The sequence below is a fragment of the Microplitis mediator genome, chromosome 10, assembly GCF_029852145.1.
Source record: "Microplitis mediator isolate UGA2020A chromosome 10, iyMicMedi2.1, whole genome shotgun sequence".
Classification (NCBI taxonomy): domain Eukaryota; kingdom Metazoa; phylum Arthropoda; class Insecta; order Hymenoptera; family Braconidae; genus Microplitis; species Microplitis mediator.
Window position 1 is genome coordinate 14383695 of NC_079978.1, and position 18289 is coordinate 14401983.

The following is an 18289-nucleotide window of genomic DNA, read 5'->3' on the forward strand; positions in this document are numbered from 1 at the left end:
TGTAACAAGTATCAGATGATAGTTACGAAAAAAAAGTAAGACAGAGTATCAGTGACAAATGATTTTGTCACTTTCCTTGATCTTCTAACAAAATAATCGGGCGGAACCCGGACGTATTGGATCAAAAGAGAGTGGGGAAAGAAACCACTTTCCCTTGGAGGTGAGACGGGTGTTAGGGATGGCGCCTTCGCGAAGGAAAGGAGAGAGTAACTTGTGGATGAGAAGTATGTCGAGGTCTTTTCACGGACAGTCGTGTTGTAGTCGAGACTGTCTTGCAACTATAAGTGCGAGCAGTCGATCGGGATCTACATATTCACGATTTTTTTGCACCACGGCTTATTATTATTTTTATCGTGTCTGTAACATTTAGTTTACTAAATTTTTTTTTTTTTTAATTTCAAGTACAGTATTGCATATAAAGTTGTACTTGGAATGCTCGTGATTAAATCATGCAATTAAATGTGACAATGTCTTCATGGATATTAGGTAAGTACCGGAACAAACGAGTTATGCGATGATGATTATGATGATGATGTTATTATTCATGGTGACAGTAAAGTGATATATGTCTCTCATATGTGGATTAGTTTACTTGACCACGTGCAAAAGTGTATGTCTTCTTTCTTATGTTATTGTTCCCACGCATTACATTTAATTTTCTGCCACAGACTAGTGTTTTTTTCTGTGAATCTCGTGCGTGTTCATCAGAGTGTGTAAATTCGCTTACAAACTGAGTTACCTGTAATAATTATGATTATCGTAATTAAATTTTTTTATCTATATAATTTAATAATTATTCAAATGTCTATTTTGATTGATGTAATTTTTTTATGTTAAAATAGCTTTTCTTCTTTATTAACATCTCTTTGTTGTTCAATATTTTCAAACACTTAACGCAGTATTTGGAGTGTACTCTTGATTATTTGATTACTATAGTTATTTATTTTTTCTCTTATTAGAATTTTATCTCAAGTTTTAGTAATTCGTTGTAACATATCTAGGTTACGCGGTTCAGTAACAACTTGAATATTTCTTTTTTCTTTTTTTATTATTATTTTTTTTTAGTTAGCGAGAAGCTAAAGAAGAAAGAAGAAATCCGCGTTTCGTTCCGGCCATCGAGTATCTCCTTGTTTCTTTTCTCTTGAACGCATCAACCAATTCAATAGTTTACCTATAATGTTTTCGCACGCGCTACAAAAGCGATACTAAATTATATCTCTTCCTTTAATTGACTGGAACGCCTTCATGGGACTTATATTCAGGTCATAATATAACGAAATACCATTCTTAAAAAATCCTTTTTAAATCATAGTTTCAACTGGTTGATTTTTTTTTTTTCATCGCATTGCCTTTTATGTAAAAAATTTTTAAGAGCTCGAGTTTATACAGATAACATGAGTATGATGATGATGATAATGATGATGATGAAGAAGAAGAATTAATAAAACATCAACAATAACAGCAAAAAAAAGTTGTCCAATTCAGCACGTACTTTCTCTTACGTTTATTCGTATTTTTGTATTCTTTTTCTATCTTCATATTTAGTGACAATTATTTTTTATATATGATATTAAAAAAAATATATATATATATTTTTTAACCCACTTCAAGGTCATTTAATCCACGTGTTCTTGTTTATTTATATTAATCTGACAATGAACTTGACAAGGAAAATATTTTTATTAATTAGTGATTGTTTTTTTTTATCTTCATCTTTAAATTTGAAGTATATGAGATGACTATAGCTACTGGGCTTTTTTCTCTTTGGTTGATCAGTGGTCATTTGGTATACAACATATATTACAAATGATTCGGCTAGACGATGAATCACGTTAATATGATGGAAGAAAGGCATACTTTCTCGTCCAACAACTTTCACCGTCGATGAAGCCGCGCGTAGCTCTGCTAATAAGAGAATTGAAAAATCTTGTCTCGGATGTACTAACAACAAAACATGTCACTTGTTCATATGTTTATTTATTTTTTTTTTTTAACCATAAGATTCCATGATAACACTTATGCTTACTAGTATATATTTTACAACAAAGATATTTATTTAATTCTTCATTAGTTGAATATCTTCTTCTAATGAAGTCTATTCATTATTCAAAAGACATTGTCACGGTGAATTTTTTTAATAATTTTATTTACAAATAATAAAAAAAAGTAAATATTAACAATACTGACGTTCAATTTATATCAGTGATTGTAGTTTTAGTTGTCCCAGTTTTATGATGAGTATGTGTTGATGATGAAAGACGGTAGATAAGACTGAGTATGTTATATTTGAAAATTGGAAAGCCCGGATCTTTGTATAGGCTTATTATGTCATGGACTTTCTTGTGCAATAAGGGATTTCCAGTATCTAGAAATTCCGAACACGTCATCTTTTTAATTTCAAATGATACATGTGTAATAATTATTTTAAAACATGTATTATTATTATTATTATTTAACTAAAACATTTTATATTACAGGATTGTTTGTAATTATTATCAATAATTTGATGTCGGTAAAATCTTTTGAGTATCCAGTTTATAATTTACGTGAGTAATTTATTTAACTATAAAATAAAATTATTTTATACAATTAATTTAATAATTTTGAATTAACAGGATATGATGGATACAGAGCTCAACAATCTCCAGCAATGCCAGCTATTAGACGATGGACTGAAACTTGGGGTGATGGACCACGTCGTAGTCCTTTGTACCGTCGAGACACTCAGGAAATGCCACCACGTCTGCAGTATACAAAATTAGTACGAGAACAAGAACCAAAATCAGATCCTCTTGTGACAATTAGCGAAACTTTAGGAGCTCTTAATACAGTTGGGAATTTTATCGTCAACATGACTCGCGGTGTTGATAATTCAGACAATCCATCAAAAGAATTGCCGTCTGCTATTTACACGATTTCTAAAAATATTTTAGGTCGAAATGTAACCGACAGTATTGCACCTTTGGTACGTGGGGTTACTTTACCTCTTCGTCCTTCTAGTTCATCTTCATCATCATCATCATCATCATCAACAGAAAGTCCTAGTGCCGATAATGAAAGCAATGGAAATGTTGTAATTAGAGACAAAGAATCAACATCGTCATCATCGTGTACAACTGCCGAGGGTGGTCCAGGTAAATGTCAAGATCTCAGTAATTGTCCTCATCTGCTTCTAAACCTTACCAAGTTACGCCAGTCATTGTGCTTCAAAAGTCTTTTTGTACCTGGGGTCTGTTGCCCATTCGACAGACTGGATCTAACGCCAACTATTTTAAGGTATCAATTCAAATAATAAATATACATCAGGAAGGAATGTTTATTCACTTCGACATTCGATTACTTTCTAATGCAATTAATATAAGATAAAGTAAAATACAATAATAATAAAAATAAAAAAAAATAAAATGTTGATTTGTAGTCCCGCGACGAGTTCACCGACTAGTGAAAGTGGACGACCACCAAGACCTCCTTATCGGCCATCAAAGCCAGTGACACCTAGACCTATTCCTCTGTTTCCAATATCACCAGCACCTCCACTACCATCCTCAACTTCTAGTCCTAGCACAATTTTAAAACCATTACCAGATTTATCCAACAACAGTTCAAATAATATTGAAACAATTGATACCATTGATAATAATTTTATTCAAGATGATGAAGGTAAATATTTAAAAATACTTTTAAACATAACTATACATGTTACGATAATTAGTTTTAAAATGATTGTTTTATAAAAAGAATGTGGAGTAAGGAATTCGGGAAAGTATCGTGTTGTTGGTGGTGAAGAGGCTTTACCAGGTCGTTGGCCCTGGATGGCCGCAATTTTTCTTCATGGTTCTCGACGTACTGAATTCTGGTGTGGTGGTTCTCTCATCGGACCAAAACATATTCTTACGGCAGCTCATTGCACCCGAGATCAACGACAACGACCGTGAGTAATGGGCATATAAACGTTTACATATATTATACATTATCATGTTATACTTAATCATTAATGACAGCAAAAATAATAACAACTCATCGTGTATTATTATCACAATCATCATTGTTGTTATTAAATTGTCAATTATTGTATTCCAGTTTTGCAGCACGGCAATTTACAGTACGTCTTGGTGACATTGACCTTGAACGAGACGACGAGCCGTCCTCGCCCGAGACTTATACAGTCAAGGCCGTACATGCACACAACAAGTTCTCACGAGTTGGATTTTACAATGATATTGCTATTCTTGAGCTCACCAGGCCTGTGAGAAAATCACCTTACGTAATACCAATTTGTCTGCCTCAGGGTCGCTACCAGACTGAAGCATTTCAGGGCGCAAGACCAACAGTTGTTGGTTGGGGCACCACATATTATGGTATTATTTTTATTTTTTCATACATTCTTCTTTCACTTCTTTCTCTTTTCTTCAATTGGTTTAAAATTTTTTTTTTTTTAAGTTTGTTATTATTATTATTATTATTATTGTTATTATAGTACCTCAGAAAGTCACATATTTTATTTAATGCAATAAAGTTGTTTGTTTGGTCATCACGTCCTTTCTCTTTATGATGAGCTTTCTTTCTCTTATTGCCATGTTAAAAATGTTATGGGCTTTTGAATGAGAAGCAATAAAATAACAAAAGCAAAGAGACACATTGACCAAAAACCATTTGGTTATTTTCCGCAGGAGGAAAGGAGAGCACAGTTCAACGTCAAGCAGTTTTGCCAGTTTGGAGGAACGAGGACTGTAATGCTGCTTACTTTCAACCAATAACTGGAAACTTCCTTTGTGCTGGATACAGTCAAGGTGGCAAAGATGCTTGTCAGGGTGATTCTGGTGGACCACTGATGCTACGCGCTGAGGGTAAATGGATGCAAATTGGTATTGTTTCATTTGGTAATAAATGCGGAGAACCCGGTTATCCTGGTGTTTATACTCGAGTCACAGAGTATATCGACTGGATTAAAAGTAATTCTAATTAAAAATCTAAACAAAAAATAGATTATAGCTAAAATGGTTACTTATAGAAATGAGTCCTTGCTTGGATAGTCTAGTTGTTATTATTACATCTAAAGAAATTTCTGTAATTTACTACTCACGGATTATCTAAGTGGAACATTTAACCAATTTTCGTTGATGCAATTTCAGGGATTTCAAAATATTTTTAATATTGTTAACTGTGACTTTCAAGTCTTATTGTGTTACTTTTTTGTACATATATAATGTTTTTTTCAACTCTGCGCTTTTATTTTTTACTGTAATATGATTAATATCATATATTTTGTTTATTAATTAAGTGTAAGTTATTTAAATGTAAATTAAATGAATTTTTATAAAATATAATTTTAATTTGATAATTTAAAAAAAAACACGACCGTTAAAATTAACATATTGTTATATTACGTATTATTTACAATATATTTAAATTTTATACATTGATCAATTTTTAAAAATAACTTGATTAGAATAGCTTTGGTATTGGCAATGATTTTTGAGTATATATAACTTTGGTTCTTAAACAAACATTCAAATAGTAACAATAACTATATATTTTATAAACCTCATGATTTATCGTTAGGATTTTCTCTTAAATCGAGTAATGCTTTTTGTACCAACGCTCCTAAATTTTCTGGTAAATCAAGAGGCAACGTTGGTGTTGAGGTAATATCACCTGCATGAGATGGTGATGATTCATCACAAGAAACATCACTATTTATTTGCAAACTATTATCTTCTTTATCAATATTATTTAATAAATCCTTATCATTATAATCTGAAATCTCTTCTATCTCTTCAAGATTATCAACATCTGCACTTACATATCCGTCTAATAGTTTTGATGTAGGTGATGGATAAGCACTGTCTAGTTCACATATTCTTGCTGCTAAAATTCTAGAAAAAAAATAATAAAATGACTTATTTTTATCAATAATATAAAAGTGAATCATTGATGAGTAACATAAAATTTACTTGTTAGCTTTTTTTTGATGAACAAGTGCCAGTGTTTTATCATTCAAAGCTTCCAATAGTGCTGAACACAAACTACGTAAATCTGATAAGGCAGCAGCGGATTTTTGCGGTGGTATATTAATACCTTGTTGCAATAATTGTTCAACTGTATGTTATAAATATTAAATGATAGTTTCCATATTAATTAATTTATAAAAAATAATGATAGATAAATAATTAATATAAGAACCTTGTTTATGGGTCATAATTGTACCAATAGTCCCATTACTACCTAATTTTAAAGCACCTTTTACTCGTTTATTATCAAGCATTCCCTAAAAAATTAATATATAATATAATTTTAAATGTCAGTTGATATTTAAAGTATATTTTTTTGATAGGTGTTTTAAAAATTACCTTGTACTTTAAAAGAGATTGACGGGTAAGGTCTTTTTCTGCTAACAATTGTTGCAATCTTTCTTGTAAATATCTATTTTCATTAATTAAACTATCTACATCCAATGGCTGTGAAGCTTTTAAAGCTTTAGATAATTCATAATTCAATCTATGTGATTTACATTTAAATGCATCTCGTTCTGTCTCCAATTCGTGTTTTTCGTCAAGCAAATTTTTAAAATCATTTTTCAATTGTGTACACTGCGACAAAAAAAATTAAAAGATTTTTATAAAATGTGTATATTTTTTTGTAAGTATAAAAATATTAATTTTTAATAATATAAATACTTTAACATTTAATTTTTCAAGCTGCTCAATCATCTCTTCTTTTTCATGAACAGCAGGAGCTAATTGTGAACTACTTGGCTCTGAATGTGAATGATTACTACTTGTCCTTAAAACTTTAATATCTCCCTGAGCGTCTCTTAATTTTTGTCGTAATGTTTCTACTTGTAATCTTAAACATTTATTCTGTTCCCGTATTTCTGCCAAAAGATCCATCGTACGAAAATCCTCGTCCATGTCATATTTTCTAAATAATTGAATATCATTAGATTAAAAATCGTATTTTTTCATTATAAATGTATTAATAAATTTACTGAAGATCCCTGGTAACACTAGCTTGTTTTCTAAAATGCCAAAATCGTTCTTGTATCTGCTCAGCCATCAATTTAAATTGATCACGTTGTATCCTACATTGATCTAACTCTTGACTTAATAGCATAAGTGCCTCAGATTTTAATTGTAATTTTTTTCTCAACATCGTAACCTGAAAAAAATTAATTAATTAATAAACTGTACAATTTTTTGACATAACATATATTTTTTATTAATATAAAAAATTTATTTTCATTCAAGAGTAGACAGAAAATTAAAAAATTTAATTGTTTTTATGAAACCTACTTCGTCATAATTAAATTCATAATTTTTACACAACTGTGAGCTATCAATTGAATTGGCCATGATTATAATAATTAATTAATTTTTTTTTCATTTATTTATAATGAATAATAATAACTATTATTTAATAAACATTTATATACACTTAGTAAGAGCTAATAATTCAGCTGTCATTTGTCATCTTTTATTGGTTATGTTTTATTTATGCAATTTGGTGAAGATGGCGTTAGTTAAAACGTTAAAATTTGAAAAAAGTAACGCAAAATTTAAAGAAAATAGAAAAACTTTTATTTATTGTTTTGAGGAATATTCAAAATTTAATTTCATGTATTTAATTGATAAAATAATTTATTGATTGATATACAAAAAAATTTTCATCTGATCATCGTATTCATAATTATGTTGTATACAAGAAACAATTAAATTGAACAGTTGTATTGACTAGGAAAATGACGTCATAAAATGAAATAGCGTCCTACCAATCGTGTTTGCCAACGGTATTTGATTTCGCTCGCGAAAGAGTCGTGTTTGGTCTGTCCTCGTGAACAACTAACAACGGTTTTTCTCTCTCAACCGGCTATTTATTCATTTTATTTATCAATAAATTCACTACATCTTTGTAATTTATCGTGACAATGACATCAACAGGAACTTTCTCAGGATTGGCAGACGGCCGAAAATCCAGCAAGTAAGTTATTTTTATTTAATATATTATATTATATTTTATAATTCGACATGAAAAAGCCATTACAATAAGACCATGCCTTTATATTTTTATGGAAATCAATCAGTCATTTGTTTTTATTTTAAATATTTATAACATTTGATATTAATTTTTATAATTAATCAAAAATATAAAAAAAAAATTTTGAGGATTTTAAAATAATTTGCCGATAAAAATTAATACTCCAAAATAATAACCTTGAAAAATTACAAGAGTTACATTTACCGATTTAATATAAAATTTATATAGGATTTAATTGAGAATTATTTAAGTAACGGTTAAATAACTTTGCGAACTTTTTTTTATGATCCTTTGTTTAAGACAAAGCGAATCCTTAATATAGATAAAAGGTTCCGCTTCTCTAACTGCTTATTTTTCATGTCGTACAAACAGCACAAACCGGATATAACCAGGTATATCTTGTACGCCTTCTCTATACCTATCAGGATTTTGCACTTTTATGGTCTTCTCAATGTTGTATTTAATTTTTAATTTTTTCGAAAATTTTTATTTATTGAAACTCGTTGATAAATTTTTATCATTTCTTTTAACACATTCACAATAATTTATGATAAACTCAATTGGTCATAAGTTATCGTGGTTTTTAGTTGCTTATTCACAAATAATTAATTATACTCTATACAAGTATAAATTTATATTTTTGCTAATTGTCTAGGTTATATTTAATTCTAGGAATTGAGAGGGCGTTGTCCCCAAAGTCTCGGGGTGGATAACCCTCCGTCAATATTTTTTTTGCTCTGTTTTCATACTTTCAACGTTTTATTATTATTTTTTTATTTTTTCACACTCAATAAATTTCATTGTATTGTGTACAATGACATTCCGGTTTATTATCAATGATTTTTTTTCTAAAAAGAAATTTCCGTTTAAGTATAGAAAAAAAAATGAAATAAAAAAAAGAATAAAAGTACTATTTTATGATGATTTCACGATTAAATGAATAATTTGTACGGAAATAAAATAATGAATGAACTTGGCTCTGAATGATTCACTAAGTACACTCACATATTCATTGATACTAATTGATAGTAATCATTAGTGTTTTAAATCATAACATAGTAAAATAATTTCTTTGTTATCTTTTTAATTTTACATTTAGTAATGATAAAAAAAAAATTTTCGTCATAAATTTGCGTTAAAGTTACATTAGTTGATTGAACAGGTGCATTTGGACAAACAAAAAAAAAAAAAAGAAAGGAAAAGAACAAAAAAACTGCGAATTTTTTTTTCTGTATGCCAATGAGTCACCGGAGACTTTGTCCACGCCCGTTGCAGCTGTTCTGATTGCTCTGTAATATTCGGTTTTAACTCAATTCTTAGTAATCTCCTGTTGTTCTTTTATTCGTATAACTCTAGTAATTATTAATTAAAACTCTATAATATAAATTTAAAAAAAGTAAAAACTATTAACAACTCGTTATAGTAGAAAAACATTCACGTTAAAAACTAAAATACCATCTGTTGATCTTCTATATGTATTTTTAAATCTTCAAACGACTTTTCCTTTCCAATTAGTAAATATCTATCTATATATGACTCTAATCAATTTTATAATTCCTTTTTTATCCTTTCATTAAAACAATTTAATGACAAGGTGAATGAACCTGCATAGTGATAACTATTTTAGGCAGTGCACTTGGCCTTCAGCCATTCAAAATTTAACCTTCACGGTGAATAATAATAAGTTATATAGGTATACTATAGTTTAATATATATACTTATAATAATATACAAGGGATAACATAAGTAATAGATGGTCAAGCCATGCGAGGGAAACAAAAACGTTTCAGTTGGACGAAGGGATAAGTTAGCTTTGAAGGGTGACAGTCATCCCTATTATATTCCCCGATTTTTTTACGTGTTTTTACGGTAGCAAAGCTACAAATCAATAGAGTTGTCGCGACCGTGGTCGCGACAGACTGTCGTGTTTTACAAATAAGTGCCGACAAGCCAGTCATTTCATACCTTATATTACTGTAGGTTTGTAATATACATTGAAAACTATATTATCATGTTATGTTGATTTGCTTTTACTCGTAAAGTTTCTTTGAATCGCATTGTGATTCACAAGACAACCGACAGATTGCGCGAGGAGTTTTAAATAAAATATTAACACTTTTTTAAATTAGTTTTATATATTTTTATTATGTTCATTATAAATTTTTTTTTTGGAAAATGTCAAAAACTCATTGTCTTAATTAATTTATTTTTGAAAATTATGCTCTAATAATTTATAGTAAGCAAAAATTAAAAAAATTAAAAAAAACAATGGAGACAAGATTATTTTTATTAGCTTTTTTTTTTACGATCAAATTATTTTTTTTTGGTTTTATACGTTCACTTTATTGATATTAATAAATGTCAAATATTTATTTACATTCACTTGAGATTAAGATACGAGTGTTTCAATTATAGATAAAATATTTCATATAACTTAATGTTGGTATAAGTAAGACGCAAATAATCTATATCGATTTGGTTGAATGATTTTTGGTTCAGTTATGTGTATGAGATTATATTCCTCTGACTACTGTATCTACATAACTCTGTCGACAAACTAAAGTAAGAATAGATATTTTCTATTAAATAAACAGCCCCGTCAACTTTTTATTATAAAAATATATATTTGGTTGAGTAAACCTGATTTCCAATATCAAAGTTATTATTTTTAACACCATTTATACAGTAATTTCATAATTAACTTGTAGAAAATAAATTATATGCTTACATGTAGTGTGAAATTCCAAAGCAATATTTTACTTATTTTTAATTTGATCTATATTTATAATCTCAATTTATTTGAAAGTTTTATTAGTAATAAATCAACTGAGTTGTTTAATACACAGTTTTTTTTTAATAACAAATATAACGGTGGATTTTTCCATATGACGTTGAAAACCTCTACTTCCGGGATGACAATTTGGTATATCTAAACTTGATAACAACAAAAAACACTCCATTTACTTAAATGTAAAATAATTTCTTTTAATGTTCCGGGAACGTAACAAATGATAATTTTTCGTATAATTCTACTATTTTTTTGCTTTAAATAACTCGGTTTAGATTTGAAGTGCATAAAAATTAAAAAAAATAAAAAGTAAAATGGTACGTTTACGAGCTTGTTTTTATTATCATCATTATAATATTAAAGCGTGAATTTTTTAGTTGTTCATAACCCTATATTGTTTTATACATAAAATTTTCTTTACTTCAGCCTGCAGATAATACGATTCCACGAAGATACTTCAACAATTTATTTTTATATTTTTTCACTGCTGAAGATTTTTTAAAGTTTCAAATTCTCAAGTAGAAGTAACTTATACCATGCGATTAAGTTGCACTTCATTCAATAACGCTTTTTGTAATAATACAAAAATAAAATGGAAAAAAAAAAATGACCTTCTCAAAATAATAATAGTAATTTTAATCTAATAAAAGTTATTAAAAAAAATTGAATTATCCTATTGTCTAAACATCAGTCACATTGTGTTCAATTGTTTAAATAAATTGATGTATTGATTGTTTTATGTTTATGAAACAGAATATAAATGAGAAAACAAACAGAAGTAAAAATAAAAAATAAAAATAATACTGACACAAGACTGATTGACATGTGATAAAATTGAATATCGATTGTCATTTATAAATTCAAGTCATCAAATTTATCGACGTGATTATCTTTTTATTCATCGGCATGTAATATATAAGAACACATTACCTATACCATATTTGAGTTTATATGAAGCTAAGGCTATTGCCTCAGTAAAGGTCTGGTTCCATGACAAAGCTTCTGGAAAATAACCCATTGGTTGCCACTTCCCGTCTGGAGGCACACCTACGATTCATGCCTACGCAGCAATACGATTCGAATCCCAATAAAACTTTTCTTTTTCTTTTTTTTTTTTTAATTAAATTTTACCTTCAATACCGCACAACTAAACTATCTTTTCGCAAAATAATACTAAAGTAAATAAATAAATCTGTTGAAATTAATAAATCTAAATGATTTAATCGTAAATAATTATAACAAGGGATATAAAAATAATTGTAGATAACTTCTTTTTTTTTTTTTAATTTAAAATTTTATTATTGGGAAGTTCAAAAAAATATTTGAAATTTAAACTTCCCGCTTGCAATAATGACTAACAGAGATGAAGAGCAAAACAAGTCTGTAATCCGTCATATGATAGCTTGCAGCATAAAACGATTGGATGTAGTGAGAGGCGAGAAGAAATGAAATAAAATAAAATGAAAGAGCAAGAGAAAAATATATGCATGGAGGACTCGACACTTATATACATTAACTTGACTCAACTCTCGCGACGCACGACCACGCGATACACACACCAGAGTACAAGATACAAGAAAGATCTCTGGTGCCCCTTTGGTGACTACACCACACTAGTTGTACCACGCACGGGTGTCTCTTTCAACCGGTCAGTATCTTTCAAACTCTGGTATAAGAAGTTCTTACAACTGACAATTTTGTTCTGAGTAGATTCAAGTTATTATTTATAAATAAATATTATTTTTATTTTAAAACAAAAAAAGTTGTAAGTGAAGAAGAAAACCTTTTGACCTGATCGCGTGCTGCATCTGAAGTGAAAAAGTGCCGGTAGAGTTCGTGAACTTTTAAAGGAGAGAATAAAGAAGTACAATTAGAAGGAGAAGCAGAAGCAAAAGTATAAGAATAAGACAAATAATTTAAAGAATAAGGGTGAAAGAGAACTAAGCTAGTACTTTTGTTCTGGTTCTTCCTCTTGAGTAATAATCTTATTCTTGAGCTTCCGGGTGAGAATGTGGGCTGGACAAGATGACACGCAGAGGTTTAAAACCAGGTTCGTCGAAATCTCTTTGTTTCATATAATTGCCACAGATTTTTATTAATTACTCAAAATTTAATGTAGTAAATATAGAGTTAAATGTCGTACCAAATGAATCGTTTAATATAGTTAGCTAATTTATTGTGAATTATATTTGTTAATCATAATTAATGACACGGTGAGTAAGGAGATGGATGCATTAGAATCGAGAAATCAGTGGCACACTCCAAGAAGAATTCGTGACAGGATCTCGCGTGCCGGAAGCACCGGCTTGTTAATTCTACAGGTTAAAAGGGTTAAACGAGTTATCTCGTCTCTTACATTAGCTGCTGGCTGTCGATATACTCGTTCATGCATTAAATTCATCCTTGGGAATAGAAAATTTTCATTCTTTTTAATTTTTTTTTCTTTTATTCATATCATTGTTTGATGTTTCATTTGAACTATTTTGTGTTTTTCATTATAATAAAAATTTTCAATTATATTTATAATTTCACAAAATTCTTCCAACCTTTCTCTCACCTTAGTGATCTTTAAGAAAATTATTCAACAGTTGTAATTGTCCAATTTTATAACTTCGTGATAAAATAAATTTATGAGTAAAAATTATGAAAATCAATTATAGGAATAAGAATGAGATATAATTTTATTGGTTTAAATTTAATGTAAATTAAAAATAGTTGATTTGTAATAGAGAGAATAGTGGAATGACCTCATCACAAAGTTAAGCTTAATGGTGGAGAAAGACAAGTGTAAACACGCGAGTTTGTACCAATCGATAAGTCATTTGCACGTTGTACATTAAGTATATTATGCTATATATCTATATATATTATAGATGAAATGAATTATAAAGCTTGTGTATAAAGTCGCGTGTTAGATCTCATTGTTCAGTTAGCTAAATGTCGATTCTTGTCTCACCAATTCTACAACCATTCATTTCTGTCTGTGAATGTGCAAGTATTTATTTCTCATGCATTCTTTAATGCCCAGACCGCAAAAATAAACAATTCATATTTTTATACAGTCTGTCAATTATTATAATTTATTTTTCTCAATTGATTTCGATAAAAATTAATTTAAAAAGGAAAAAAAAACAATCTTCTTTTTAATTGTTTTTTTTTTTTTTTTTTTTATGAAAGATAAAAAAAATTAAGAATTAAAAAAACTTAACTGTAGTTTTTTATCAGCAATTAACAGTTTCCTTCTAATAATAAGTTTTTAATAAAATTAATGAGCGGCACTATGAATTAATTAAAATTATGAGTAATTACAACAACAATTAATAATAATATATTATGATTTTATATAATTTCCTCGAATTATCAGAACTCTAGTTATATCGTTATTGAAGAATTTTAACTATTTACAATTATCGATTATAAATTACTCACTTAAAGTAGTTCAAGATCTAATTTATCAAAAATCTCTTTTTTTTCTTATAATATTATTTATATTTTTTTTTTACTTTATATTCGTGATAACTCAGCAGTTTTGAAATATACCCAACACTAAAGTTAAGTGTTATACATACATATATAAAATAAAATGTCTAAGAAGGCAAAAGGAAACCAAGAAGTAATAGATATATTTATACTTGAGATATGATTTCAAGGCTAATGCCAAGTTTAAATAAGAGTAAAAGACGTATACGCAAAAATGGCAATGCTGATGTCTAAACTCGTTTTAAATTAATCATTTAATCTCACTTTTTTACATTTGCATACACTTTAAATGACATATTTCATTTATCAATAGACTCAATTTATAAATCATTTTTCTTGGGCATAAATTGTTGAGTAAAAAAAAAATATATTTATATACTTAAATAAATAATATATATTTATTTACTTATTTAGGTACATAACAATTTAAAAATATGACAAGACAATTTTAGCTGTCCATGCACGAAAGAGTTAAATAAAATGTAATTGGCACAGTCCGTTAATCAGCAATTGATTGCTACTTAGATTTGTTTATGGCGGTTTCTTCTGTATATATGTATATATCAATAATATGCCAGTCGCATGTAAAATAACATACATTAAATCAAATTTGCATTCGTCTCGGATACTTGATTATTACTCTAATTTTTTGAACTACGACGTTTACTTATACCAATCTATATGATACATTCACTACTGTAATACATATTTTTTTTTTAATTTTTATCATTTTTATTACTGTTTTGTTAGTATTTTCACGGATGACTGTACTTGTATGTCCGCTATTTTATGATAATATAAGTCACATGTCTTGAGGCTTACTTTTACGAAGATATACCCAAAAGCGGTTTTTCTGGGTAATTATTTAATGATAATGCCTCTTTTACATTTCTTTACAATTTTTTATTTTTTTTTAAACTCGTTTCTCGTTAAACTTATTTCCAGGAAGAACAAACATTTCATTAAATCACTTAAAATTTTTTATTTTTTAATGAATTCTTTTTCTTTGTTCTTTGTAAAACTATATACAAGAAGACATTTATACATTCTGAGCCATGAGAATTTTACTACCATACGCCACACCCGGTTAACTGTGCACGTAATGAGGAAATACGTGGTTAATACTGTTTGATTTGCCGCATAAGTGCAGACGTTAAAAGTCATACACTATATACATGATAACTGTGAGCAATTTCGTTAAACATATTGTCTTTATCACTAAAATTGTTTGTATACTTTAATTGACAACCTTAAAATCAATGACCATTTTAATGTAAAATCATATATGACTTCTCTAGTAACCTGTAGACAATTTTTAATTTCAAGGATCGCAAATGATAATTATTTCATAAATTTATTTAATTTCAAAATATTAATAAGTAAAAAACAAAAAGTTTTAACAATATCTTCTCTATATAATTTGATGTAAGTGCATATATATACATATGCTGCACCCAATGACTCAACAAACGTGTACTTTCTTTTTGATAATGTGAACAAGTTCTACCCACACAAATTTACATCTAGAGTACCATGAAGTTTTGGTGTTTATGATTATCTCAACATTTGTTGTGATAATTCATAATCCTGTATAATTAACATAATTTTGTCAATCATATGACAATTGATTTATTGGTCAAAATTAATTATACACAATTTTGATAAATTTATCATTTAATCATAATCATAATTAATCTTTTTAAATTAAAAATTTAATTTCTGACATTTGACATATTTATAAAGGCTAATGGGGGTTAATTATATTCGTAAACAAGTTTTTTTCATTAATTATTTATTTATTTGAATTTTAATTAAAGTTTTAATGTCACCCTAATTTTTTTTTATCTTTCAATTAGTGAAAATAAATAAGTTTTTAAAATAATTAATTAATTAACATAAAATTGTGTTTATATTCTGTCCTTTTCATTAATAAATTTAATTTTTAATCTTTTAAAAGATATGATTATCACGTAAGTAAATGAGGGCGTTGAGTGATTATTCACAACCCGGAAATAATTTGGTCTTTGCTTGATAAACTAAAGGTATTTCTCTTGGTATTTTATCATTGATCTTATTAAGTACCCAATGAAAAGTGACTCAAATTAAGTCGTCTGTTTTCATAGTCTGAGAATTTACTCAACTATTTATATTGTTCGTTTTTATTTTCATTATCAGTATAAATTGTAATTTATAACAATAAATGAAGTATATTAAATTTAATTTGAATCTGCAATCATTAAATATACTGTCTGATGTCCAATTGCAACCGACGACTTCCCTCTTATAAAAAGCTCTTTCTTAAAGCTTTGTACTTCATTTAAATCATTAGCTTGTTTATTTTTCTTCAACTATAATGATCTCTTCCAGATGCTCATCCTAAGCAGAAACATGTTGAAACATTTTTCCTATAAAATTAAATATTTTCCTTTTTTTTTTTTAATAAATTAAATCGTAATATACTTGACGTCACACATGTGTTAAATTGCAGTAAATAAATACATAGTTAATAAATTGAGGTGACGGTAAAGGTTAAAAAGACTTTATTTATAGTTCGAAATTAATTGAATTAGTATCGTTGATTGAACAAGAGCTATATATCTAGTCTTAAGTGAATAATTATCAGCTTTTTTTACATACACTCCTCATACGGTTCATCTTAAAAAATTTTCTACATGTTGTCATAGCCTTCACGGGACCCTGCGACTGCGTGCTTTTCTGTAAGCTTCCTGACGTGTCTATGATGGATCTCACGTGCTCACACATAGTTGTATACGTGATAAAATTCTCGCTGAACGGGCCCGAGAGTTAATGCGCGTAGAAAGGAGCGCGAAAGATACCTCGTTGGGTTTATATATATAAGTGCCGGTAGCCGGAATCATGCTTCGGTGTGCATACGATTTTTCGCCGTCTTCTCATTTTTAATGTTCCCTCTTCTTGTCTCATACTTACATTATTCCTCAACGTTAATTTTAAGTATTTTATTTCTGTCCTTTTTTCACAAAAGCGGTAAATGCTTTCACCACTGGGTATATTTAATTTCCATGAGATTAAAAAAAAATTAATTATCAGCAATCATCTAAATTACGATTACACCTATATACTTTAATATATTTAAACCTAAATTATAAATTTTGTTATTCATATTAAATAATAATAATATATGATCGTAAAATTTCTTCTATTGTATTTAATGAAAGAAAAGAAAAGAAAAAAAAAAAAAGATTTTTTTTAAATAATACGAAAAATTTATACTTTCAATTTTATTTATTTATAATAATAAAATAAAACAGACTAAGTGAATGATTCAAAAATGATTAATTGTGTAAACGTTTAATGAATACTTTTTCTTAATATACGTACATAATATGAACTCTCAATTTTTTCTTTAATTACATTAAGTAGGAAGATGATTAATGACTCTCATAAAAATTAACTGTCTCTGTTTATCTAAAACAATATAATATTAAATCTTAACAAGTCTTTATAGAGAACCTGACCTGATGATGCTCTTCCTAATTAAACTCAGTTTGTAACGCATCGAGAGTTTAGTACAATAAAATGAGAAATCTTAAATTTCTGACACTATACAATTGTCCGATTAAATATATGCTCTAAATTATGTCTTTTTAAAGGAACATTAACCCATTAAATGAGTAATATATTTTTCTAAAAAATTACGAAACCTATAATTTAAATAAATTATTTCTTATTTTAAATAGCATTAGTTATATATTATTATTACTTACTATACCATGTGAATGTATAAATAAAAATTATTACGAAAGATATTTCCATATCAGGTTATTATAACGCGAGACATTACAGCACACATGAACTACATAACTGGACATAATTTGTACCCGTGTGAGATTGAATATAGCGCAAACTCGTTAATGTGTGCGACCATCGTGTCAAGTTTTTCTTCATTTATCATTTTTTAAAAAATTTTATTTCTTTCATTCTTACATTTATGTCCTCAATGAATCT

General features: G+C 28.1%; 3 protein-coding genes across 4 annotated transcripts in view; 2 read left to right on the top strand and 1 right to left on the bottom strand.

Moving 5' to 3' along the window:
* Positions 1-239: 239 nt before the first annotated feature.
* On the top strand, positions 240-4966 carry LOC130676064 (proclotting enzyme-like). Its single transcript, XM_057482045.1, has 7 exons — positions 240-486; positions 2478-2546; positions 2616-3276; positions 3419-3660; positions 3739-3931; positions 4081-4358; positions 4671-4966. Exons 1-7 carry the CDS (start codon positions 450-452, stop codon positions 4964-4966), a joined length of 1776 nt encoding a protein of 591 aa, XP_057338028.1. The 5' UTR covers positions 240-449.
* Positions 4448-7492, bottom strand: LOC130676067 (coiled-coil domain-containing protein 149). The gene is made up of 7 exons (XM_057482046.1): positions 7293-7492; positions 6989-7158; positions 6678-6921; positions 6351-6590; positions 6184-6268; positions 5955-6099; positions 4448-5876 (listed from the first exon to the last, which is right to left on the bottom strand). The coding sequence occupies exons 1-7, from the start codon at positions 7350-7352 to the stop codon at positions 5546-5548; spliced, it is 1275 nt and encodes a 424-aa protein (XP_057338029.1). The 5' UTR covers positions 7353-7492; the 3' UTR covers positions 4448-5545.
* Positions 7493-7782: 290 nt separating this feature from the next.
* The window catches only part of LOC130676069 (microtubule-associated protein Jupiter), a 30856-nt gene continuing 20349 nt past the window's right edge, over positions 7783-18289 (top strand). The window contains exon 1 of one of the 2 annotated variants that reach the window (XM_057482051.1): positions 7783-7977. In XM_057482051.1, coding sequence (XP_057338034.1) covers positions 7925-7977 — 53 coding nt within the window. In that variant the 5' untranslated portion in view covers positions 7783-7924. Of the gene's footprint in view, positions 7978-12374; positions 12873-18289 lie in introns of those variants that run through there. The other variant, XM_057482052.1, reaches the window with a different exon arrangement.